Below are 26,625 nucleotides of genomic sequence, written 5' to 3' on the forward strand. Positions count from 1 at the left end.
TCTTATTATTAAGAAAAGAGTTGTGACCTCAAAGTCTCCTGAGAAGGTCTCAGGGACCTTCAGGAACCTCAGTCCACACTTTGAGAAATATGGTTTTAGCCAAAAGATCATGAGATGAGCCTCATTTCTTTACCTTCTTCCCCTTTTTAGCACATAAAACTTTATAGTACACATTTAAGGGAAGCTTGGTAAACTTAATGCAGAATCTTTTACACCAACAGATATAATTTAAAAGTCAGTGATTTTTCACATTAACAACACTATTATAATTAATGTAGTTATCTATATAAAGTTTCAAAAGTATTTGCAATAACTGAAATTTATGCAAAATTTCAGACATAAGAAGTTAAGAATAATAAAATATGTGTCCATGAAATAAAATGTTAAGCATATAGTTGAAGACACCCTGACCCTGTCTTCCTTCAGCACCCCTCCAAAAGGTGATTATGGTCCTGGATTGGATGTTTATCCTCACCATGAGGTTCTATACACTTTTATTATATATGTGTCTATATCTCTAAGCAAAATGTAATACTGTTAGGAAAAAACAGTGCTGAAAATTCTTCTTATGCACTTAAAGTTTCTCTAAGTCACATATATATGTATATCCAGGAGTGGAATTGTCCCATTATTGGTAACATGCATTTTCATATTCACTAGATATTGGCAATTTATTGTCTGAAGGGATTATATCAACTTACAGTACCAACAGCAATGCCTAAAAGTTCTTTTTCCTCTACATCTTCTGCAGCATTTGGAATAATGAGACTTTCTGTGGATCTTGTGGGTATGGAATTTTATTGTAGTTTAATTTGCATTTCTCTGATTATTATCTGAAATATTGATAATATTTTCAGATTTGTTTACCTTTGGATATTCTCTCATTAATCACCTTACAACCAATTTTTGTACTGTTTATTATTTAATATTGGTTGTAGGCCTTCTTGACATATATTGGATTTTTATCCTTTGACCATATTTGTGGTACAGATATCTATTTCCATGTGGTGGTGTTTTCTTAAATTTATTATGATGTCCTTTAATGTATAGTTTGTACTTTTAATGCAATCAGATTGATCAATTTTGTCCTTTATGATGTGCCTTTTCTAAGTCTTCCTTAATAAATCATTCCTTTCTGCAAAGTCACTAAATATCTCCCTGTATTTTCTTATAAAATTTTAAAGATTTATTTTCCACAATTAAGATTAATTCACTAGATTTTATCTTAGGGTATCCTGTGAGTTGGGAGCTTATTTTATTTTATTTTTTTCCATGTGAACACCAAATTTCCCAGCATCGTCATTAAATCCTTTCTCTATTGACCTGTGGAGCAACCTCTATCCTCTATCAGGTTTTGTATACTTGGAGACCTCTTCCTGAAAAGAATATGTTCTGTGGCTCTTGGGTGGAGTGCTTATTAAATTTTGTGGGTCAAATTGTTTGACAGGGCTGCTTGAGTTCTCTGTATCCTTACTGATCTTCTGTCTACTTGTTCCATCTGTCACAAGAGGGGATCATCAACTCTTCAACTATCATGGTGGGTTTGTTTGAACTTTCACCTCTTCCAGTTCTTCTTTCATTTATTTAGATTTGTTATAGCCTCTTGATGCATCCGCCCTTTATCATGATAAAATGTTCCTGTGTATTCCTGACAATATTCTTCACTCTGAAGTCACTTTGCCTAGCGTTAATATACCCACTCCAGCTTTCTTATGATTAGAGTTTACATGGTATCTCCTTTTAATATTGTAACTTTTGCTCTACGTTTATATTTAAAGTGCATTTCCTGTGGACAGCTTAAAGTCTGGTCTAGTTTTTTATCCAGTCTGACAGTTTCTGCCTTTTCTTTGAAGTGCTTAGGCCATTTATATTTATTGTAATTATCAAATTTAACTCTACCTCTGTTTTAACTCCCAATTTTTTTAGCTAAATTGTTAATTCGGTTTAAAAATTTTAAAGATATAAGTATTTCTTATTTATCCACAGAGATGCCATTTCTGGTTCTCGTCACTCCTCTGTGTGGATCTGAGTATTTACACTGGCATCTGGGCATCTGCCAGGCACATCTACATAGGCTGTCTCATTCTGCCTTTGTGACATTTGCAGGCACAGGGGACTGTGCCCACTTCATAGAAGTGGAAGTTAAGGTTCAGGGAAATTACAGGAGTTCCTGGTCTGAAAAGAAGATCGGGATTGGAATCCAGGTCTTTTTGCCCATTGATTACTGTTTCTGTGGGGAAAAGGAGCATCAGTAGTGAGGCTCAGACATCAGAAGTGAAGAAAGGTGGGGGGTATCTCCTGTAACAGAGAGACCACCAGCCTTCAGGTGAGCTCATCCCACAGGAAGGGGTGCTGGAGGAGGGCAGGGGCTCCTGGCCGGACTGAAGTGTCCAGAGGGCCACTGGAGGGAACAGTTCATCCAGGGAGAGACAGATGGAGAGAGTCAGGGCAGATGCCAGCAGAGGCCACCTCCCACACAGGCCAAGGAGCTGCTGAGATGGGAAGAGTGTCAGATATGTCAATGGTACACTGGGGTTGGTGTGGAGGGGTCTGCAGGGCAGAAGAGAGATGGGAAGAGGTGCAGAAAAGTGTGGGTGCAAAAGAGGTGGGCCCACTGCTCCCCTGGAAGACCCCAACCCCCAGGCAGGCCCTTGTCCTTGCCTTGGCTCTGGCCCGAGGCTGTGCTGGGCTCAGCAGCCCCCGCAGAGCAGTCCTGAGAGCCCAGCAGGAGGCGGAGACACTGCCAGTCACCTGCTGACATCTTGGCCAGTGGGCTCCCCCCTACACCCTGCTTCTTCCTCCCTCCCCCTGCAGAGGGAGGCTCCTTGGTTCTTTAGGTCTCTGGGAACCACTGAGTGTGGACCTCCTAAAACAGGGGAGGCCAAACCCAAATGCCAGTCCCTTCAGTGGCACACTGTGTGGGCTGTCATCCTCCTTATCGCCCCACGGACGGCGATAAAACCCGCCTCACGGAGCGGCTGTAAGGACTCACAGAGGGGGCTTGGGTGCAGACGCAGTTGCCACTTTTAAGGCTCTTTCACACCTACTCCCAATAAGGTGACACAGGGGATGTGGCAATTCCTTTGTGTTTTTGAAGCAGCGTGAGGGGACATGACCTGAAGGTGTCACCCAGGAGTTTGTCACCCAGACCCATAGGTGGGTCAGGGACAGCTGCTGTTTAATCAGGCTTTTATAGAAGAAAGCAGCTAATTTCTACTCTGGTGGTAGAAAGTGATTAAGAAACAGAGAAATGGGGGGATAGGGCCATATATGTGACTCTATAACTGCACCCCCAGGCTCATTCCCCATGGGGGTGAGTGGGGTGCAGACCAGCAGGTGGAAACCCATTAGTCTGGAGGAAGGTGTGACCATGTGGGTCTTACAGAAAGGCCTTGGGATGGGAGGAGGGGAGCCCGGGGGCCCACTTCGTGCGGATTGGGGTTTCCTCTTTGGGGTGAGTTTCCGGGTGGAGCTGCATGGCCCTGAACGTGGGGACACGTAAAGTGCGGCCAATCAGCAAGTCCCTTTCCCTTTCTGTTAATTAGGGAAATAAATCTCCGTCCAGCAGGCCCTGAGGCCGACTAATCAGAGCAGAAGGGTGCCCGGTGGGCTGGACGGAGCCAGAGAGCCGCCCACCAAGGACAAGGCTCCTGGTCCTGAACCCAAGGCCGCCGCCCCATCCCCAGCTGCCCGGCCACGTGACTGAGAACAGCACCCGGTGGTCCCGACGGCTCCACTTCTTCTGGGTTGATTGACCTTCCAGCCCAGTGCGCTTGTCCCGGAGCTGGCTTCTCACAGTGCCCCCCCCTTCCCCTCCTACACCCCACCGAGGATGCACCAGCCCCCGCCCAGGCTGTCCTAAGCCCGCTCTGGTCTCCGGTGGTTGGCCTCACCATCTGCACGCCTGGTTCTGTTCTCACTTCCGTTTTGCACGTCGTACAACCCTTCCATGGGAACCCTTGCCCTCCTGTGAAGCAGCGGAAGGGAGCAGCGCGTGAGATAAGCTGGCACAGGCCTCCTGGCACCAGCTCTTGGGCAGCGCCGCCTGCGAGGTTCACTCTCTTCCCCAGCACCGCCCCACCCCGACACAGCCCCTGCGGGCCTCCTTGCTTCTCAAGTGGGATTTCACTGTGAGCCCTTTGTCTCTGCCTGTCGGGAGGGCCTGTGCCTCTTGTCTGCAGGCACCTCTGCCTGTGCCAGCCCTTTCCTGCACGGGTGATGCGAATGGCTTGTCCTGGGCCTCTGCCATCCACCCCGGCCAGCTGGCAGGAGACAGCCTTCGGTTTTGTGATGTTCCTGCTGCAGACAAGACTGGGAAGGCTGAGGCTGGATGCTGACTCCATCCTGACCCCCAGCACCGCTGGCCGCATTCAGAGCTGGTGCGGCAGAGACAGGGCAGAATCTTCTCAGCTCGGATATCTTCGGGGATCTCCACGTTCTGAAGTGAGGAGACAGCAGGACCTCTGATCCTACCCAGTAAATTAAACTCGCCTGGGGTCCATGGGATGGCCAGAAGCTGCTGACGCCGGCTGTGCGTTCACGGCCGACCTCCGAGGACGGCACGTCGCTTCCTTTGCTTTCTTGCTTCCAGCTGCCCCAACCGCCCAGAATATTTCTCTCCGGGGACCAGGCCCAGAGGTGCTACATCATGTGCCGAAGGCCACAGAACGGCGAGTGGCTGGGCCGTTTCACCGCAGGCCAGCGGCTTAAATCGCTGGCTTCTCTCGCCTGCACCCCAGCTGCCCTGTCTGAACGAACCCTTGCCCCCGTCCCAGGACTGAACACAGAGGGTCTTTGGGAGGTGTTCTTGTCTCCCCAGCCACGTGGACTGAGCTGGCCCCGAGAGCCTTCGTCCTGACAGTCACAGAATCACTGAAGAAATGTCTTCAAAAGTCAGAGGCCCAGCCCTCGGTTGCGGGGATTGGCTGGCCTCAGGGTCCCATCCCACTCGGGGGTTCTAGGATTCTCGATTCAAACACACAGGGCCCCTCCCTCAAGCAAGTGCTGGTGCAGCCCAAGTGCCCCCTCCCGGCCTCCACGGGGCCAGGACAGAGCAGGGGCTCGGTGTGCTGAGACCACACACCCTGGATGGCCCTTCAATGCCTCCTGCACACCCGGGGGACGTGTGTATCCTTGGAAACTCGTCAGCTCCGAGGAGGAAGCCTGCGCTCCTGCCAGGGGCCAACACGCATCTCCTGGTCGTCAGAGGAGCCGTGTTTCAGGGTGGTGACCGGCACACGACTTTGGTGTGTCCAGATTGGGACCCGAGGTCCAGGAGTCTGACGGGCACTGGGCTGCAGGATGTCGCCTGAGGATCTGGGGCTGTGAGCGGGGGTGGGGGGTGTGGGGGGGCAGGGGATGGGGAGGCCCAGAGTCGGAGGGTGGAGCCCGGGTTGGCGGCAGGGATGAAGTAAGGGGTGAAGGTCCAGGGGGCCGAGTGCTGAAGAACGAGGGAAGGGGAGCTTTCCGCCCTTCAGCTGGTCCCGGGTCCAGCCCTGAAAAGGTCCCTGTGGGTTCTGGAGGCAGATGCGAGGAGAACTCTCCAGGGCACGGTCCATTCCTTGCCTCTTCCAGCTGCTTCCGGATGGCCTCTGAGGCTCCTTGGCTCGTGGCCATTTCACTCCCGTCTCCCCTTACATGGTCCCCTTGCCTCCCCCTCTAGATCCCCCCCGCCTTACAAAGACCCTTGGATGACGTGGGGTCCACCCAGATAATCCGGAATACCTTCCCACCTCAAGATCCTTAGGTCAAGCACACCTGCAAAGTCCCTTTGCCACAGAAGGTGACACTCACAGGTTCTGGGGCCCAGGATGTCCATGTGTTTGGGGGTCCTTATTTAGCTGATGGCACGAAGCCACCCCTTCCCAAGGGCCAGTGCAGTGCCCTGGCTGGAGGGTGACATGGGCGAGGCTATGAGTGGACACTCAAGGGTAGGTTGATACGATGCCCTGCATATTTCTAATTCCCCAGCTGAGATGGTGACTTATGACTTACACCGTTGGACTTGGCATTACGAGTGACCATAATGCCGTGGGGTCTTCAGGGCTGACTGTCTTGAGGACTGTGCCAGCTCCACTCGCAGGTTACGGGTCGTCCGTTTAGCCTGGACCTTTTATGGTCATCTGTCTCTCCTCTGACGGTCCTCTCCTTGGAGGCAGACGCCTCCATCTGTTTTCATTCAGTGCTGTATCCCCAGGCTTGGCACACGGAGGACACCAGATAAACACTGGGAGAGCCTTCTCTCCAGCAATTTGAGCCAAAGATAATATGAAATGAGATTTATGCAAAACTGCCAAAAATTATTGTTCAACTGTTCTTGCAAATTTCTGATATCCCGAGGCTAGTACATTAAAAAAAATCATGGAAGTTCATTCTTAACCCTGTAATCCTTAAGATGTCAAGGAAAAGCACAATTTAGTTAGCTGAGGGCCTCATACATGGGCTTAGATTAGCGAAAACGTGTCAGTGCTGATAGATGTAGTGGGATGAAGAGGGATACACCCACCCAGACCTAAGACTAGGATGTGGTTCGGAATAAGGGTCTATGTAGATGGTAGAAGGTAAAGATCTCAAGATGAGATCTCCCTGGACCATCCAGGCGGGCCCTAAATCCAATCATTGGTGTTCCCATAAGAGAGAGAGTTTGACACAGAGGCACACAGCGGAGAGCGCCAGGTGAAGGCAGAGGCAGGGTTTGGCCTGGTGGCCAGGGAGCCCCCGGAGCCCCCAGACGCTGGGACAGTCACTGCAGGCTCCTGGGGCCTCCAGGGGGAGCGAGACCCTGCTTCACCTTGACTTTGGACGTTTGGCCTCTAGAGGCGTAAGAGCAGAAACTGCTGTGGTTTCAAGCCCCAAGTGTGTGGTGATCCGTGGCAGCGGCCACAGGACAGTCACACAGGAGACAAAGATGAAGACTTGTGAGGGGCGTACCTCTGCGTGAACCCACCACAGCTCCACCCACGTTTCTCGAGGCAGAAGGGCCTGGTTGGCCCACAGAAGAGGATAGGGCTGCGGTCACGGTGGACCTTGTTGGCATGCTGTGACCCATCTCATCCGTATCTGCTCTAAACATCCTCAGGTCCACCCTCACTTGACACACAGACAGTGGGTGATGAGGTTGCTTTCACAGCGCTGACCTTTGTGAACATAGGACAGGATCAAACACATGTGCACATGGCCCAGCCCCTCTGTGCTCCTGGGGGGCCCTGGGACATGTTTAGCTTACTTGCTTTTTAAATTTTGAGAATATAAGACCGTATTCAAGCAAGAGAAGAAATAACTGAAACCATGTGACTTCCCGTGTTTGATCCATTGTGAAGAAAGTTTGGGGGAGGGCGGGGACTGGCGGGGGAAGGGGGAAGTCGGGAGGGAAGGCTCAGTGACAGCTGCATCACAGTGAGCTGTAGAGAGGCCCGAGAAGGGAAAAGGGGGACAGTGCTGGGGGCAGCTGGAGAGGGTGGGCAGGAGAGCCACAAGTGAGGAAGGGGCAAGGAGAGGGGAGCTAGTCTGAGAAGGAACAGGTGGTGGAAGACAAGGCAGGCAGGGGGACGGGACCAGAGGAAAAGGGGAGGAGAGGAAGCTGGCACGGCCCACCGGCCGGCCCGATGCCCCACCCCTCCAGGCGTCCTGGACCGGAGAGCAGCAGTCCCCAGCGCTGTCCCTCCCTCCTGGCCACCGAGACCTCCAGCTCCGAAGTTTCCACTCCACACCGTCACTACCCTTCATTTTTAGATCCTACTTGCTTCCAAAACGCACAAACATATTTCATCAGGGAGTAAGTAACCACTTACAGCTTTAAAAAATAAAGAGTTTCCTTTAGAATAGTTTTAGGTTTACGGAATAGATGCAAAGATGGTACAGAGAATTCCCAGATACCCTATGCCTGTCTCCCCTGTTGTTAATACCTTACCTGTATATTTACCACAATTAAGGAACCAACACTGAAGCGCTGTTAGTAACTAAAGTCCACGCTTTATTCAGGTTTCCTCCGTTTTTCCCCGAAGGCCTCTTCCTGTTCCAGGACCCCATGTAAGATCCCATATGTATTCATCCTGTCTCTTCATACTCTTGGCTATGAGAGTTTCTCAGACTTCCCTTACTTTTGATAACTGTGGAAGTTTTGAGGAGGACTGGTCAAGAATTTTATAGGAAGTCTTTCCATTTGAGTCTGATGTTTTTCTCTTGGTTAGATTGGGATTGTGTGTATTTGGTAGACAGACCACAGAAGTCAAGGGACGTTCTCACCCTGCCACAGTCGGGGTACATCCTGACAGTGCGACACATCTCTGTCGATGTTGACTCTCGACCACCTGTCTGGACTAGGATGTACCAGGTTCCTCCACTAAGAAGTCGTTCTTTTTTTCCATGCTGTGCTACTTGGAAGGAGGTCACCATGCTCAGCCCACATCTTGGAACCTGCCCACCAGCCGTGGTTCTTGTTATTAGAGAATGGCGTTAGGAACCAAAATCTGGGCGCTGGGTGTGCTCATGGCTCCCATGGCATCATTTCTATCAGTCCTTCTCCACAGACAGAGGAAGGGAGCAGGGCAGCTCCACAGTCATGGTGCGGGCAGAGATGCTCAACGCAGTATCATGCACGACACAAAACCTCAGGGCTTCCCTGGTGGCACAGTGGTTGAGAGTCCGCCTGCCGATGCAGGGGACACGGGTTCGTGCCCCGGTCTGGGAAGATCCCACATGCCGCGGAGCGGCTGGGCCCGTGAGCCATGGCCGCTGAGCCTGCACGTCCGGAGCCTGTGTTCCGCAACGGGAGAGGCCACAACAGTGAGAGGCCCGCGTACCACAAAAAAAAAAAAAAGAAATGCCAGGTCAGAAAGCATGCACTTTGTTTCTGCCCCTGGTCTCTCTTGCCAAGCGTTTGCCTGCCATGCTGTGCTGGTTTGCACGTCTACCCCAGGTGGGAGAGTTCCCATCTCAGTGCAGTGTCACTAGCAGATGATCAGTCTTCCAGTTACCTCTGCCCACAGCATAGATTTTAAAACAGCGTTATCCAATTTTTTACGTGTTGCTTTGTATTTAATTTAAGTGCTGTTACATTGTTTTGTGTGTTTATTGCCACTTATCCATGTCCTTTGCCTTTTGCTATTGGGAATCTTTCCTTTTTCTTATTGCTTTGCCCAAGAGAATCAACATCTTAGAAATCTTATAGTAAATAAGAAAATATTTGGGCTGAACGTTCAAACATGTTAAAGGGAGAGCAGGGTCTTTGAAACAAGGCACAAAGCTGGCGGAAGCCAATAACCTGCTTTCACATTAACTAATTCCCCTTCTGTTTCAAAGTCTGACAGGAAGTAAATGAAATAAGGACAAATTAAATAGAAATACAATGAGCAGAGACGGCTTAATGTCTGTGTCAGACACAGTCAAGTTCAATGCTGAAGGGGCAGCGCTGGTGATGGAGACCAGGCTTCTCATGCCCTCCTGGTGAAGGACCAGGGTCCCTCCCTCTGCCGAAGACCAGAGCATCATCACATGAAGGGGAAATGGCAAAGCTCACTCTCCTGTGAGTCTGGCGGGACTACTGGTCACCCACACCTGAGGCTCTCCCTCCCAGCCCCCCAAGAACGTGTGCCAGGATGGTGGGGACCCCTGTGACAGGGAACGAGGATCAGCTGAGTAACTGCAGGAGGGTGTCTGCTTTCCTGGGGAAGATGCTTCTCAGCACAGAAACACGGAAGAACAATAAGAAAACGATCAATATGTCTCACCTGCATAAACATACATTTCTGTACACAACACACACACAAAGAAGGGAGGATCTGCTGAGAAACACCTTCCAGCAGGTTCTCCAAGACACAAACAAACTCCGCTCTGGGAGGACGCTCGCTGTGTGCAGTCACTTAGCGAGTGGGCTTCGGGGTGTTGCCCCCAGGGGACTTCGGGGCAGCCCTTCGGATGGGCTCGTGCCCTCCCTCCACTGCAGGCCCCAGGTCCCCGCCCAGCCCACTCCCTCCCCTGCCCAGGTCTCTCCACCCTTGTCACCCCAGTAGGCACCCCTACTGCTTGTCACCCGGAGCGGATCCCACTCTCTTCCCCCTTTTGTTTCTCTGCAGCACTCGTGAGGATCCGACATCACCATTTTTCTCACTTATTGGTTTACTGTCTGTCTCTCCCCCTAGAAAAGGAACTGCCGGCAGGCAGCCGGCTTGGACCGTTCCGTTCACAGCTGTTTCTCTGGCCCTCGGGGTGCCTGGCACATAGGACGTGCTCGGGAAGTGTTTGTCGAGGGCACAAGTGGTCCCCGTGTGGCCCACTCAGAGAGGCGCCGGAGGTCACGGTCAGGGCCGTCTGGAATCACCGAGCTGGCAAAGCAGCTTTGCTTGTGCCATTCTGCTCCCAGGCTGCACGCCTTCCTGATGGTTCCAGGGCATCAACCCCAGTAATCCTCTGACTGAGATTTTTCACCTAGATTCTAGTCTAAGGGGACAGGGCCAGGAGGCTAACGTCAAACCAGGACTCCTGGGAACAGTCCTCAAGGCCCTGCTGTGCTGGCTTTTTAAAACTCCGTGGCTTTGTTTTGTTCCTTTTTTTCCTTTTTTATTGAAGTATAGTTAATTTACAATGTTTCAGGTGTACAGCAAAGTGATTCAGTTGTATACATATAACTTTATATATTTATATATTTATATATTTATATATATATATATATATATATATATATATATATATATATATATACCAGATTCTTCTCCATTATAGGTTACTACAAGATATTGAATATAGTTCCCTGTGCTATGCAGTAGGTCCTTGTTGGTTATCTATTTTATATAGAGTAGTGTGTATATGTTAAGCCCAAACTCCTAACTTATCCCTACCCCGCTTTCCCCTTTGGTAACCAGAGCTTGGTTTTCTATGTCTGTGAGTCTGTTTCTGTTTTGTAAATAAGTTCATTTGTATCTTTCTTTTTAGATTCCACATCTCAGTGATGTCATAGGATATTTGCCTTTCTCTGTCTGACTTACTTCACTTAGCTGTGATAATCTCCAGGTCCATCCACGTGCTGGGTTTTTGAGAGTGTTTAGTGCTCATGCAGCAGGCGTCTGGAGTGCAGAGAACACGGCCGCTCACGTCCAGGCAGAGCAGGGCATCTACCGGCTGTGCCGTCTCTCCAGCGGTAACTGAGTCACAGGGCTGGAGCCAGGAGGGCTGAGCCTGGCGCTGTCCCCGCCCACCCCGCCAGTCCCCCCAGCCCCGAGATGGAGTCCTGTGAGTGCACGTGTATGTGCGCATGCACGGTAATTTAGAAAGCATGTGGAAAGTGAGGGACATCTTACAGAGCAGAAACATTTCTCCTGAAAGCAAGGCCAGCACGAGCACCAAAGCCGAGAGGGAAAGCCTTTTGCTCAAAAGGGTCGCTGAATGGGGATGAGAACCCCATCCGTGTTGGCCCCAGACACAGTGACATGGGCTCTGAACCAGCGTTCCTGGACCCTCAGGAACCTGGAGCTGCCCCCTGCCCTGCTTCCCACCTGACCCTATAACGCTGGGTTTTACGAACAGGTTTCAGTGAGAAGCGAAGGCCTGGCCTCAGCGTCTGAGGTGGACGCTCGCCGCAGGAAAGCACATTGGCGGACGAGGCCCCCGTCCTCGTGGGCTCCAGGAAGACCCGGCGAACCTTGAGGTTACACCAAAGCCCTGGTAACTGGTGCTCCTCTAGCATCACAGTTTCATAAGCAAGTTGACATTTGCCAGTTGGGTGTTCATTCCTGTTCTTTCCTGTACATGTCACAGCCAATTCCATGATCCAGCAAACAGAAGGTTCGACCTGGGCCAGCTGCGTCTTCACTGAGGTTAAACCTGCCCAGATGGAAGTGGACCCTGGCCATTTCCCCACAATGCATCCAGATCAAATTCTGAAGCCCCCTTTCTAGTCGTTAATTCTGGTTTTGGTTTGTGGGTCTTATTTGACTTTCAGATGAATTTCGTAATTGCTTTAAAGGAGAACTTGAAACCATTAAATGAAGCAGCTCTCTCTTGCCCCTGGCCATCCCCAGGCTGCACTTGAGTTATTCTCTCTGAAGCCATGAGTGTGTTTTGAATCAAAACTGCGTTCCTGGCCTGCCAAGAAGCGGGTTCAGAGACGATTCTCTTGCGTTTCTGGCGCCGAAGAAGCAGCAGTGCCGTGCCCTGGCCAGGCAGACTCGGCTGTTCACGGACATACAAAAGTACTGATCGGCACAGATGGACTTGACCTCATGGGGCCTGGGGTCCCGCCTTCTGGGACTCTTTTCCTCTACAGGAAGGAGGAGACGCCTACCCAGCCTGTGTCCTCGTGTCCAAACCCTACTCCTTCAGCCTCGGCACTGGACCTGCCTGAGGGGAGTTAAACACACACCCGAGTTCTCCCTGAGCCAAAAGGGAGCAGTGGCGGGTGGTCAGAGTCCAGAGGGGAGGGTGGGCGTAGGAGTCAGGCCGCCTGGGTCCCTGTCTGCCCCCCACTAGTCCTGGGCACCCCTGGGATGTCTAAGTCTGGGTTTCCACATCTGGAAAAGTGGGGTCTCACAGGGCAGAGGTATCAGTGTGGCAGACGCTCGTCAATGCCAGGCCACAGTAATAATAATGGTAACACCAGTAACTGGCGCGGAGACAGGATTTGGTGTTGCCAAAACGTTTTTGCATCTGCCACTCCTTCGCCCGTCACGCGCTGCTCTGCTCTGTCCAAGGAACCTGAGCTTGGCCCGGGGCTGCCCTCCAGCCGCAGGTGAGAGCCACAGAGTGGGGTCGTTTAGAGGTCTTCACCAGCCAGGCTGGACTCACCTGATGGCTCCCATGCTCCCAGGTTCCCTGGAGTGAATGCCAGGTGAGCTGTCTCAGGGCTGTGGGATCAGGCCTCACAATGGGGTAGGTGCCGAGGGGGCTGCTTCCTCGGGAGCGACGGCTCTTCTCCATGGCACTGTGCTTTGTTCTCCATCTGAGTAGACGGTGTGGTGGGGAAGGGCTTCCGCGAGGTGGGATGGTTTTTGAGGTCACAGCCAGCAGGGCCAGGATGGAACGGGGCTCCTTCCCGCCCCAAAGCACGACTCCAAGACTTTAAGATGCTCTCAATTTCAAGACTTATCCCTGAGGATTTTTCAGGGAAAAAAATATACCTAAGCAGAAACATTAGTACATAAATTATGCGTACTGGGGCAATGGGTACACATGTGGCATAGAGACGTCTACATGGAAGAAACACCCTCGTTCTGTCCTGACTCAGGCCAGCACGGGTGTCGGGAGAACCCTGGGCTCTCCACTTAGGCAAAGTCACATTAGTTAGAGGGGCTTCGGTGGGGAATACAAAGGGGTGGAGGCGAGGCCTTGGACTTGGAAATGGAGGGGCTGGGAGCGGGCTCCGCAGCCGGCCTTGCAGCCTCCGTCCCTCATCTGCAAACAGGACCTCAGAGCGCCCTTCTCGGGGCTCCTGAGGACACAGGTTGACAGAGACATTGGGGCACCGAGCACAGGCCCGGAATAGAACCCGGGGCACTCACCGGCCAACGATCAGAGCCACACTCATTCTCAGCACTCAGCCTGGCACTGCAGGACTGTTCCCCTTGGAGGCTTGGCCTAGGCAGGTCTGCAAAGGAGCCCCAGACCTGCGGCGCCCGGTGCAGCCTCAGCCCCGCAGCAGCTCCTTTACTGTCCCCCTTAGAAGGGCTTTAAAGTGTTTCCAGAGTTGGATTCCAGCTGTGAAACCAAGCTGACCCTACACCAGGCCTGGCCGATGCCAGTGCCTTTGGAACAGGAAATGCACCGACCTGTCCAGGGTTTCCATTCAGGCTGGACTTCGGCCCTGGTCTCCAGAACTGACCCTGGAGGAACCGCAGGGCAGAACCTCCCCGGAGAGGCCAGCTACGGCTGTGCAGGGCCGTGGATGGGCCACAGTGACCCCACACCAGTGCTGCCAGGGCCTGAGCGGGCCTGCCGCCGCCCTGGCCAGGGAGACGCCCTGGACTGCAGGAGCGGGAAGCTCCAAGTGTCCCCAGGGTGGCACTCGGCCGCCAGCCTGGCCCAGGCCGGGGAGGGCTTTGTTGTGACCAGAGGGCAGGGTGAGGCCAGCCCTGGAGGAGGCTTCCGTCCACTGGGGGAAGAGATGCTACCAGGAGGCTGATTTCAAGAGTCCTCTGCCCGTGTGGAGATGTCATTTCTGGGGCTTTTTCCCTTTATGTGGAGATGAGGAAAGAGCAGAAAAATGGTAGGAAAATTCCAGGAAAAACAATTCATTTTGGCTCTGGTATGTGACTCCTTGAGGGAGGTACTACCCTCTAGCCAACTGCTCCCCATGGAGGGTTCCCACCACAACGTTGGGGCCCGGGGTGCCAGTGGGCAGTTCCGGATCTGCATGAATCCACTCACGTCGGTGCCCGCGGAAGGGCTGGCCCGCTCTTCTCTCAGGCGAGGCCCTGGGTCCCCCACTCCCAGGGCTGCAGGCTTCTGACCTCTCGGGAGTTGCCCGATGTGATGCGTCCCTCCCCCGCGGGGGCAGGGGGCTGTCCAGGGCCAGCTGACGAGGAGGCACAAAGCCCCGAGCCACCCCGACCCCGATCTGGGGCAGCGCTGCGAAGCCCCCGGAGATGCTGACGGCTCTGCAGCTGCCACCCTGCAGCCCAGGGTCCCGGCACCTTGCGGCTGCCCCCCGAGTGTGACGACATAACAAATGAACTCCCCTCAGTGTGGGACCTAGGATGAGGAGCGACACCAGCCACCTCAGTTGTTTATTTTATTTTATTTATTTATTTATTTTTTTGCGGTACGCGGGCCTCTCAGTGCTGTGGCCTCTCCCGCTGCGGAGCACAGGCTCTGGACGCGCAGGCTCAGCGGCCATGGCTCACGGGCCCAGCCGCTCCGCGGCATGTGGGATCTTCCAGGACCGGGGCACGAACCCGTGTCCCCTGCATCGGCAGGCGGGCTCTCAACCACTGCGCCACCAGGGAAGCCCCATTTGTTTATTTTTAAATTAATTTCCAAAGAACAGAGTAATGTTCTGAAGAGCATCTCCAGCTGTAAGTCACTATCTCGCAAAAAAAAGCATCATTATCTCCTTGGTCTTAGGGAGAGAGGCTTTCAACTCTGGAAATGGCCTGGGAAGCAACGTAGTTTGAATCCCTGATGGTACAGTTGTGGAAACTGAGGTCCGGAGAGAGCGAGTAGCTCCTGGCCCCTGTGTCCCAGCCAGCTCCTGCACGTGGGGGCTGAGAGCGCGCCGGTGACTTTGACAGGGGCCGAGGCACGTTGGAGCTGCCCTGCAGGGCCAGAGAGCACAGCCTGGGAGACGCTGGGCGCACAGGGTGGACCCTGCACTGAAACCATGGCAGCCCCGTGCTCAGCCAGCGCCTCCACCGGCTGCGTCCCCACCGCCGCGGCTGGGCTGCCGGCTCTGTGGAGGTGCGTCTCCGGCCAGCCCCAGCACGGGGAGACTGGGAAGGCGGACGTAAGTGATGTTGAGAGCACCACCTCGGCCCGGCTGCACTGCTGCCTGGAAATGTGGGCATTCAGCAGGCGAGGGTGGGGAGGCTGTCCTGGCTGACAAGCCTCTCCTGGCATCTCGGAGGCGCCAACCCCCGGCCCAGGCCACGCGCGGGCGACGGCAGGCTGGGGCTGGAAGGGCAAAGCTCGGGGTTGCCCCTTGCCAGGTGCCCTGAACCTGCCTGCCCAGGCCACTCGCGGGCGACGGCAGGCTGGGGCTGGAAAGGCAAAGCTCGGGGTTGCCCCCTTGCCAGGTGCCCTCAACCTGCCTGGCTCTCCAGTGTGGGAGCCCCCATCCTACCGTCTGCTTGTTTCCCACAGTCACTCTGGGGGAGGTGGCCCCTGCTTGGCTTCAGACAGAGGCCACGGGGAGCTCGTGCACCCGACACCCCACAGCCCGTGGTGGCGTCCGGGCCGGCCCGCAGCTGACATCTGTGATGTGAGAGGTGAGGCCCATTGGCATCTCCCACCCCCCTGCGGGAGTTTACAGGTACTGGGCGCTGGGGGCGGCCATGGTTTGAGTGTCCGGCTGGCTTGCCCCGCTCGTGGAGTGTGGGAGACGGCCGCTGCGGGGTTGGTTTCTCAACAGTTTCTAGGAATGTCTGGATCGGTGCCTTCCTGCCCCTCCTGCCAACTGCGTGGGCGCCCATGCCTTTCTCCCCACTGCCGGGGGCCGTCAGGAGCCCCGAGGTCGTGGCCCGTCCACAGACCGTGGGCAGTTATGGCCATTTGACCTGCCTGCAGGTGCCTTGACAGCTCCCTCTGAGTCCAGGTGGGCCTGCAGGTGCCTCCCAGGGGAGAGGCCCTCAGTTACCCACAAGTACCTGGAATCCAAAGCAGGTTGACGGGATGACTGAGTGGTGGGCACCAGCAGGTCAGTGAGCAGAGGCGTTTGTGCTGTGACCTGCCCGGGAGGGAGTGAACTGCGGGATATTGGACTCAGGGCCGCCTCTCCAGCAGGGCCCCTCGGGACTGGGGCCTCTCCTGACACCAGTTACAGGGACATTGGCCCCAACGCTTTCCTCTTTCCATGCACAGCTTCATGGACCACCTGCCTGGGTCCTGGGTGAGTCACCTCTCTGTGTGGGTCCTGGCTGGTGTCACCTGTCTGGGTCCCAGGTGGGGTCACCTGTCTGGGTCCCAGGTGCGGTCGCCTTCTTGGGTCCTGGATGGGGTCACCTGTCTGGATCCCAGGTGGGGTCACCTGCCTGGGCCCCTAAACTACGATGCTTCCGTTAGCTGCCCGACGGCCAGGTCCTCCCCTAGCTCGCTCTGATGAGTCCTCCCGACGTGGGGCTGGAAGGTGAGTGTGACCTGGGCACACAGATAACCCACAAGGGCCTCTCAGACCCAGGGGACAGACCGCCCTGTGCTCCGCCTACTGCAGGGATGTGCACCTCCAGCGCCCCCAGTCCCGGGTCCCTGTCCAGAGGGCAGGGCTGGCCCGGGTCTCGGGTTGGGTGAGTCTGACCCTGTAGGTGACACGGCGCATCAGAGCCGAGCCCCAAGCCAGACGGACTACTGCACCTGGAGACAGTCAGCCCCAGAATAGCGGTTCTCAGTGAGGGACAAGCAGAGCTCACTCGAGGACTCACGGGGAGGGGTCTGGTGGGAACACTTGCAGCGTCTCTTCTCAGTGGAGGAGCCCCTCTTCCAGGGACGTGGAGCCCAGCTGCGGGCCCGGCCGTGTGCACAGGGGTCCGTGCAGGCCCCCACCCAGGCAGCCACTGGCTGGTGGTCCCCAGAGGAGAAGACAGCCATGTGGCCTGGTGTGGTCCCAGAGCTAAGGGAGGTCCCAGAGGGGCACCTGACCCCATCACAGGGACAGGAAGGCTCCCCAGAGCGTGTGACTTCCACCTCAGGTCCTTTGATAATTCTGGTCCCTCACCGATCCTACAGCCTGAAGGTCTTGTACATCAGTCTCCTGAGTTTGGCTAATGTGAGTCAAGCTGAGAGGCAGCACTTGGCACAGGGCTCCAGTCCTACTGCACGAGGGAAGCAGCATGGACTGGGGTCCCCCACCCAGGCCCAGCCCTGGGGCCATGCCGCCTTCACTTTCTCTCTGTGTTTGGGGGCCAGACCAGCTGACACAGGACAGTCAAGATTCGAGAAGCACACTGCACCTACAGGATTGAGCCCTTGGGTGGTGACCATGCTGGGGACCAGGGCAGAGGGGACCCTGGGTACAGCAGACTCTCAGGGCTGCTTCTGAGGCCGAGGGAATTCCCCAGACCTCCAGCGTCCACAGACGGGCAGCCAGTGGCTAGGGGAGGGAGAACCTCTCTCTGCTCACCCGTGAGAGGTGACGGCAGCCACATCTTAGGGGGCCTTGACCACAACCAACAAGAGAATCCACAGCCTCCCGGGACAAGCGCTGAGGTCACATGCTTGCTGGAGCTGGGCATCTGGGAACAGAAGGGTTAAAGTGTCCTTGTGTGCAAGCCCCCAGGGCTGGCCTTGTCAGGACGGTGCAGGGGCTGAGCAAGGAGGACACAACCCCCCTCCGCTTCCCCAGGAAGGTGAGTGCAAGGGGCTGGCTCCCCAGCAGGCCCTGGTACTGCTGCCAAGTACACAGGAAAGTGCAGGTGTGTGGAGAGAGCTTGTGAGCTGAGGGACTGGAGAAACAGGTGCCGATCACGGGGCAGCCTGAGCCACGGCGGTCGGGTCGAGAGCCTTTGCGGAAGCACCATCCCCACTCCCGTGCAGGGGGCCTTGTCCCAGGAGGCATCTCCGTCTCCCGGGCATCCAAAGGGGTGGCCGTGTGTGCCTAGCCTGCCTCCCTCGTGTGTCGGGGGTCCAAATGGGATAGGCGCTGGTCAGCACTTTGACAAAGAGCACAATATCACATCATAATTACTGCTAGTTTGAACCTCAGCATTGCTTTACTGGATCTCCAGTAGCTGTGTGACCTTGGACCATTTTCCTGGCCTCTCTGCGCCACAGTTTCTTTATCTGCGAAATGGGAATAACAGTGTGTCCCAGGAGATAATATCCACAGAGCACTGGGCATGATGCCTGGGCTTCATCTGTGCTTAAAATGTTAGGTATTGTCGTTTTGATTATTCTCTGCCCCTTTTCTCCCCATCCGTCTATTCCACATCTGGTCCTGCCCAGGGGTCACTGTGGGTGAAGACCCCGTGGGCCCTCCTCCACTGCTGGCCCCCTGCAGGGCCCACTTTGCTCCTGGTGGCCGATCCCTGTCAGCAGGAAAGCGGCCCCTACCCCTAGCTCTGTATACCTGAGTCCCTCCCATCCTTCCAGTCCCATGGCCAAAGCCAGCGTCTCCGTGGGGCCCCTTTTCGTGGCTGTCCCCAACCTGACAGGTCACTTCCCACCTCTGGGTGCCCACATCGTCCGTCTGTCCACGCTGAACGCTGCCCGATTCGCATCATGGTCATTACGTCCCTGACGTGATTCCCACAAGATCACGTGTGAGTCATCGTTGGCTCGCCATGAGCCTCCCCCACAGGAGGGGCCAGAGAACCTGCTAGAGGAAGCCAGGAAGCAGGGGCGAGGGCAGCTGGAAAGGAGGAAGGGGAGGGGAGGCTGGTCCTCGAGGCTGGCAGCAGGGGTCTCACGGGTCATGGGTGTGTGGGGTCCTGATTGGGCCTAATCACACCAATTGCCAGGCACCCGCTTATTTATATCCCTGCGAGCGTCCAGCTGGGCCCGTGGTGGACCCGCAGCACAGGCGGGCGCCCGCAGGAGCCCTGCGTGCCCTCCAGGTGGTCTGGGCATCTGTCTAAAACTCGAGGCCCTGAGAAGTGAGTTTCCCTGGTCCCGATCACGGCCTGGCTTGTCCCTGTGCCCCCGGGCGCCTGGCGCTCACGTGGGGTCCCCTCTCTCTGGGCAGTGGAGAGAGCGGTTGGCTTATATAAGAGGCATGGAGGGAGCAGTGGTCATGCGCCCGATGTTACAGCCACAGTGGCCACATCCCCAAGCCTGCGTGCAGCTGGTGAAGGGTCCCCTCCCCCCCGAGGCGGGTGCAGCTCCAGAGAGTAGCCCCGAGTCATTCCTGCCTCATTCAATAAATAAAATATACCTTCAACCATGCAGCGGCAGTGGAACGATAAGGATGCCCGTCCAGCTGTGGTTTGTGAAGGGCAGGCAGCTGGAACGGTGGGCATCCTGGAGGCCCATGGGGCCCCATCGTCCCTCGGCATCAGCCCAGCCCTCCTCCAGCCCGGAGGGTGGCTACTCGCTTCCTACAGTGTGTGCGGACCGGCCCCCCACGTCCCCACCCATCGACGCCCTCACACCGTGGACCTCATCTCTGTCTCTGTCTCTATCTCCTCGTCTCTGTTTCTTTTTCTCTCTTTCCCCCCTCTGTCTCTGACTCTCTCGTCTTGTCCTGTGTCCCTGCCCTCCCAGATTCCCAGAGGACACCACCTCTGGCTCAAGTTTCCTTGCCCCAGGGTCATCCCTCAGGTAGGAGTCCACCTGATGTCAGCATCTCAGGCTCCCTTCTGTCCTGCGCTGGTCTGGGGGTGCACAGGAGGGGTGCACTGGACTCCCACCCAGCCGGCACCCCAGCAAGACCTGCGCAGAGGCCTTCAGCTCAGCAGACCTCCCCTCCCCGGGAATCAGTGCCTGTGCAGTGGGAGAGGCCCCTCTGAGAGTCCCTAGCCCCTCAGCCCTACAGCCGGGTGCGAGGGGCCCAGTTCTCTGAGGGGCTGCCCTGGGGCAGGGGGAGGGGTGGTAAGGAGCCTCTCTCCCCAGAGCCCAGGCAGCCCTCTGGTTTGCTCTCAGTCGGGTCCCTCGAAGATGCCCTGTTCAGGCTGCCCTGCCGTACCCTCACCTCCCCACGCACGTGGTGCTCGGTGGCAACGAGCCCATCTGTGTCCCCGGCGCTGGCCGGCCCCTCTGCCCCCATGAGGCCATCTGCGTCCCCTCGACCCCTCTGCCCCTTCTGTTCCTGGCTACTGCTGGGTGCCAGGCCTCCTATGTGGCCAAGGGCAGGTGTCGGTCCTGTGCCCGCAAGCTGTGGGGACTCTGGCTCCTCCACATTCTCTGGGAATTCCAGGGATGTCACCCTGGCCACGTATCTATCTGGGGGTCGGTGCCCTCTGCCTCTCCTGAAGGCTCCGGGCTGCAGCCCTGGCCTGTGGATCGCTTTGGGTCTCGTGCAAAGCCCGGCCTGCAATTGTTCTCCTGATGGGCGTCCCCCCGTGACAGAGGCCTGTCCCTTCCTTCTTCCCGACAAAGCGAGGCCCCCGTTGTTACACCAGCCACTTAACCGAATCTGCCGGAGAGTAGCAGGGCTTCGAACACAGGCAAGTAGGGCGCCCTCACCCCTCACTCTCTATGGGGGGCTCTCTCGGCCCCAGGCCTGCAGGCCTCCCCTCTCCAACGACAGCGGCTGCAAAAGCCCAGCCCCCAAGCCCTCTCTGTCTGTCCTGGATGCGTCCTTTACCAAGACTGGGACATGGGAAAAATGACCTGTCCTTTCAGGAATGGACCCTCTACTCCCACGTCCTGACTTTGCTCTCAGGCCTCCTCCAGGACGAGCCGAGGGAAGCAGCGGCCACAGCAGGGCCTGCCGCGGGGTCGGGGAGCCGCGGGCTCTGGCCGAGAAGGCCCCCCTGCTGGGCGCCCCCAGCTGGGGACTGTCAGGGCCTCTTTCCAGTAGGTGCTGAGCCCAGGCCACCTGGGTGCCTCTGTTGGTGTCGGGGCTTGGTCTCCATCCCTACGGCCTCTGCAGGCACAGGCATCAGGCGTGCGCACATCACACGTGCACACACCCACTCACGTTTCCAGACATCCACAGTGTCACACACAGTCACACGCTCACCTCTTCTAAGAACAGACAGCCATCTTCAGGAACAGTGCAGATTAAATCCATATTTAGGAGAAATTTCCTAAAGAAAACACAATCAGCAAAGATGCGGTTCTGCCCCAGGGAGACTTTACCTCATCATGCAGAGCAATTTGCTCCTCGCTGACGAGAGCTTTTCTGCCGCAGAGGATAATATTTGCTTTCCCTTCACATAAGCAAAAGGCCCATTACAGTTATTTTCCCAAGACAAAGAACCACATGTCATCGAGAGGTGAATTAAGCCACCGCCTCTAGAAAGAGAAACTGCTCGAGGCATCATCATTTCCAGCCACCAAGTCTCAAGAGGCGTTAGGGTCTGACCTCGGCCGGCAGCCCTGCCCCATGGATCTGGACGCCCCCCACCCAGCCAGCAGGACCCCCAGACTGAGTCTTGTTGATCATGCTCACAGCCCCAGTGCTGGGCCTGCCACGGGAGAAACACTTACCAACGTCTTTAGAACAAGTGGATTTGATGATGGATTTCATGACTGTCTCCAGCTGAATCCTCGGGGTCTAAGGGAGGGGGAGCCAAAGAACAAAGAGAGGAAATTATTCCCACATAAGAGCTTTAGGACAGACCATCGAGATAGTATCGATTATAAACAACGACTGTCTTATGAAACTAAATGTTCGCCTACCTTATGGCTCAGGAGTTCCACCAGAAGACCTGGACAAGAATGTTCTAGAAGCTGTACTCATAACAACGAAATACTGGACTCAGTCCAAGCGTCCCTCAACAGACAGAGGATAGAGAGAACGTTCAATGGCCCATCCACTCAATGGAATACTACTCAGCAATGAAAAGGAGCAGGCTGCCCATATATGCAAAAAAATGAGTGAATCTCTTGACCATTAAGCAGAGTGGAAAGAGTCACACGTGAAAGAACACACACTGTTTGATCCTACTGAAGTGAAGGTCTAGAACAGGTAACACTGATCAACAATGGAAAAATCAGAGAAGTGATTGACTCCTGGGGTACAGTGAAGCTTGATGGAGAGGAAAGGGCCAGAGAGAACTTTCCAGGGGATGGTCATGCTCTGCATCATGATAGAGGTTTGGGTTACACAAATACATGGATTTGTTGAGACTCATCAGTTGACACCCTTATGGGATGCAGCTAAGGCAGTGCTCAGAGGAAAATGTATAGCTGCAAACACTTACATTAAAAAGGAAGAAAGATCTCAAATCAGTAACCCAACTTTACATCTTAAGGGGCAAGAAAAAGGAAGAACAAACTGAACCCAGAGCTAGGAAGGAAGGAGGCAAGAAAGGTAGGAGCAGAGAGAAGTGAAATAGGGAACAGCAGAACAATAGAGAACAAAACTAAAAGCTGATCCTTGAAAAGATCAACAAAACCGACAAGCGTTTAGCCAGACTGACTAAGGAAAAAGAGAGGTTTATTCATCTCACTGTCTGTAGAACTTGCATAAAAGTCTGTAAGCAATTGTTGAACACCAGTTAATGATAATCATGTAAAAATATTTGAGGCAAAGGGTGCGTATGTCTATTACTTGCTTTGAAATGCGTAAAATAAAAGATAGACTGATGAATGGATAGGCAGATGTGCAGGTGCGTCAATATGTGATAATGCAAGTATGGCAAACATTGATAATCTAGGTGATAAGTTTAGGGATGCCTATCAAATGCTTCCAACTTCTCAGTGAATCTGAAAAACTCCACAGTAAAATATTTGAAGAAATGACTGTCCATGTATCACCCACCTACGGCACTCTTCCAGCTTGAGAATGTGCTTCCTGTGATGGAAAGACCTGGATTAGTCACATTTGCTCATCCAGCGCCACTCTTGAGTGTCTACAGCTGTGGACCAGACACTGTGTGAATCAGTTATCCATATACATATATCGATTCTTTTTCAGATTATTTTCCCATTTAGGTTATTACAAGATATTGAGCAGAGTTCTCTGTGCTATACAGTGGGTCCTTGTTAGTTATCCATTTTTAAATGTAGTAGTGTGTATCTGTTAATCCCAAACTCCCAATTTATCCCTCTCCCCCCCACCTAAGAATCAGTTTGAGGAGAGTGGAGAGCCTCTGGGGGAAGCAAGAACACAGAAGAAGGTACGTGTTTCCCAAACCCAAAGGGGGCCCAAGGGGGAGGAATAAAGAACTGCAGAGAAATCGCTCTCGGCAGACGTCGTGTGTGAGTGTGTAGTGAGCTCCCCTCAGAGTCACCCCACAGTGAGTCCTGGGAAGTGTAGACAGGGCACATGGGAGGTGGCGTCCCCAAACGCCTGGGTGTCCAGGAGCTCCTGTGCAGCGTCAGGCTGACACACCAAGATGGAAGGAGGCCCGGGTGGTGGGACTCACGGGCAGGTGTAGGAACCCCCAGCAGGAGCTGCTCAGAGGCCTGACCTCTTCCTGCCGGGACTCAGCACAATACCGTCCTCTGGCCTGAGACTGAGTAGGCTAGGGACTGGAAACATGCATTCATGGCAACCAGAATTTCAGCCTAAAAATGTGAAGCTCTCCTACCAGAAACTGAGGAGGACACCCCAACTCTCGCTTTGGGAAAGACCAGCCCTAGTCAGATCCTTCCCATTAGAGGGGCATAACCGGTCAGCAGTTAAGCACTGAAAACACTGACAAGGGCTAAAGAAAGAGTTCCAGGCTCCTAAGATTTCAGCGAAAACATACTGATAAAAAATAGAGCTTCCTTGGAAAACAAGAAAATTTTAGAAATTGTGTGCCATCTCTTCTCAAAATTCAGGAAAGCATGGACAATGTTAAAGAGAGACGTCATCCAGTGTGCTGGGAGGTAATGGATGGAAAGGAGATCATAAAGAAAGTAAGATCATAATATAGGCATAAAATGGTTATCAGGCACACAAAAAAAGCAATTAAATGAGACAGAAAACCAAACCAACTTGTGTGCATAGCAAACTAGAGAAGCACTTTCAGAATTCAGAAGAAATGGTCAAAGAGAATAAAATGGTGATGTTTTATATGTATAGAGGGCTTGGAAAGGAGATCTAGTGTTAGAAAATATAAATATATTCTAACATATTTACACTCTAATATATATATATATATATTATATATATATATATATATATATATTATATATATATATATATTTCCTCAAGAATAGAGAAAACCTAGGAACCTAAAAATAAGCAGTGGTCAAAGATTTAAGCAGGATAAAAAACCATCCAAAGGTAAAGAAAACCTGAATTTGTACAGTTTTCTGAGTATCATGCAATAAAATAAAATTATCACTTAGCTATAACTGGTGAATTCAGCAATGAAGAAATCTACAAAAGAAGGAATCCACAGAGGAAAAAAAACATTTTTTGACTTCAAATTTCTCCTCCACTACAGTGAACAGAGGAAAAGGGCAGCTTATTTATTTGTAAGAGCTCTTTATATTTGAGGGCTAATCATCTGGCATATATGTTGCTAATATTTTTCTCATTTGCTTTTTGTCTTTTAGGTGTGCTTCTGGTTGAGTTTTTTTTTTTAATTGTTTCGCCACTGGAATTTAAAATTTTTATGTAGTCATAATTTCTTCCTTTAGTGTTATGTTCAAAATATTTTTTAATCATTTGTAGCATATTAAGATATTCACTTAAGTTACTTTGAGTTTATTGGTGGCTTCTTTAATTGTTCATGTTATATAAACAACTATATTATCATTTAATGTATGAATGTATTTTTATGGTAAAAAGTACAAACACTGTGAGAACTCATGTTTCCTCTGCCCTTTGTCTTTGCGTGAGTAACACCAGCAGCTTTCTGGCATGTGTTCCGTCAAAACTTTTGCCATGTGCTTATTTACATACAGATGTAGATAAAACACCAGCATCACTATATGTGTGTTTTTACATAAATGGCGTCATTCTGTATGTATTGTTCCATAATTAGTATTTTTGCTTAATGATAGGTGTTACACTGTTTCCATGTCAATACATAATATATATCGATTTTATTTGTTCTAGTTTCTGTATAGCATTTCACAATAAAACTGGAGTTTATTCAACCATCTTTATGATTAAAGGATAGTTTTTACCAACACACAAGGATAAACACTTTGCGATTACGTTGGCACCCTTGACTCCTAGAACTTGTATCATGGACATAAAAGGCCCGTGAGTCCGCAGCTCAAACACAGCCAGTTTCCCTCCCAATGCCAGTGGCTGTTTACGCACTACTCACAGTGGACAAAGCCCCTCTCACGTCAAGGTACATCAACCACTAATGTCTCCTGGGCTGTCAGATGAAACCTGCTATCTCCTTGCTGTCTTGCATCACCCTGATTACCAGTGCAATTAAGCAAACCTCCTATACATACTGATCATTTGTATGTTTTTCTGTGAATCGCCTACGTATGTCCCAAAATCCATTTAAAATTCACGTTCATCTTTCCTTATTGCTTTTTGGGAGCTTGTTACAGTGTATGGACTTTTATACGTTGTCTGTTATATAAGTTGCAAGTATTTTCTCTTAGACTGACACTTGTTTTTTAATTTCGGTGACTGGGGATTTCACTCTATTGAAGTTTTAAAATTTCATGTGATAGAAAATTTCCAACCTTCTCCTTCATGGTTTAGGGATTCCAGAAGGACGTCTCCAGTCAAGATTTTATGACGTTCTCCTCTTTGATCCCTGGATTAGCTCTTTAACCATCTAGTGTTAACTTTGAGTACAGAGAGGGCAGAGATCTATGATATTTTTCTCTGTGAATATACAGTGGCTCACCTTTCAGTGATCACGTACCCACTGTTCTGATATATTCACCTCTGCCCTTTATTATATTCCACACATACAGGGAATTTGGTCCGCTGACATATTTGTTTACTACCGTGACTGTAACAGACATTTTATGTAACTAGTGATACCTCAACATATATAAGCAAATATAAACATAAGCACAGAGGCACATATCATTTATGTGTGGATAGGTGTGTGAGTGTCTGTGTGTACACAAGCTAAGTGTATCTGTGTGCCTGGGAAACAGGCTGGAAGGACAGAATCGTGATTTTCTGGGAGGCGATGCTCGTACGTCACGCAGATGTAACGTGAGCTCGTGCATCCACACACCATCCTTTCTATAGCCTCACACACGTCAACCCGCATGGCTGGCAAGCACCCTGAGACAGCAGCCGGGGCGGCATCAGCAGTGCTGCCCTGGAAGGCCTGGCTCTCGCCACCTGCCCTGGGGCTACAGGAAGCACAACAGGGTGGCTTACGGGGGTTGGAGTTATGCCTTAGGACTTGCAGCGGGACAAGCATGGTCGGAGATTTCGGCGTCACCGTCACAAGGCACGTCCAGAAGTCTTTCCGAGTGGACTTGGGCATCTCTGTCCACCAGCGAGGCCCATGAGGA

General features: G+C 52.8%; 1 protein-coding gene across 1 annotated transcript in view; it reads right to left on the reverse strand.

The window, feature by feature from the left end:
• LOC307187857 (proliferating cell nuclear antigen-like) overlaps positions 1-26,625 on the reverse strand; it is a gene marked incomplete at both ends in the record, with an annotated part of 48,004 nt that overhangs the window by 16,393 nt on the left and 4,986 nt on the right. The window contains 3 exons of the mRNA XM_079924379.1: positions 20,258-20,406; positions 21,727-21,793; positions 26,340-26,460. Coding sequence (XP_079780505.1) covers positions 20,258-20,406; positions 21,727-21,793; positions 26,340-26,460 — 337 coding nt within the window. The remainder of the gene's footprint in view (positions 1-20,257; positions 20,407-21,726; positions 21,794-26,339; positions 26,461-26,625) is intronic.

This window comes from Stenella coeruleoalba (genome assembly GCF_951394435.1).
Source record: "Stenella coeruleoalba genome assembly, chromosome: 6".
Classification (NCBI taxonomy): domain Eukaryota; kingdom Metazoa; phylum Chordata; class Mammalia; order Artiodactyla; family Delphinidae; genus Stenella; species Stenella coeruleoalba.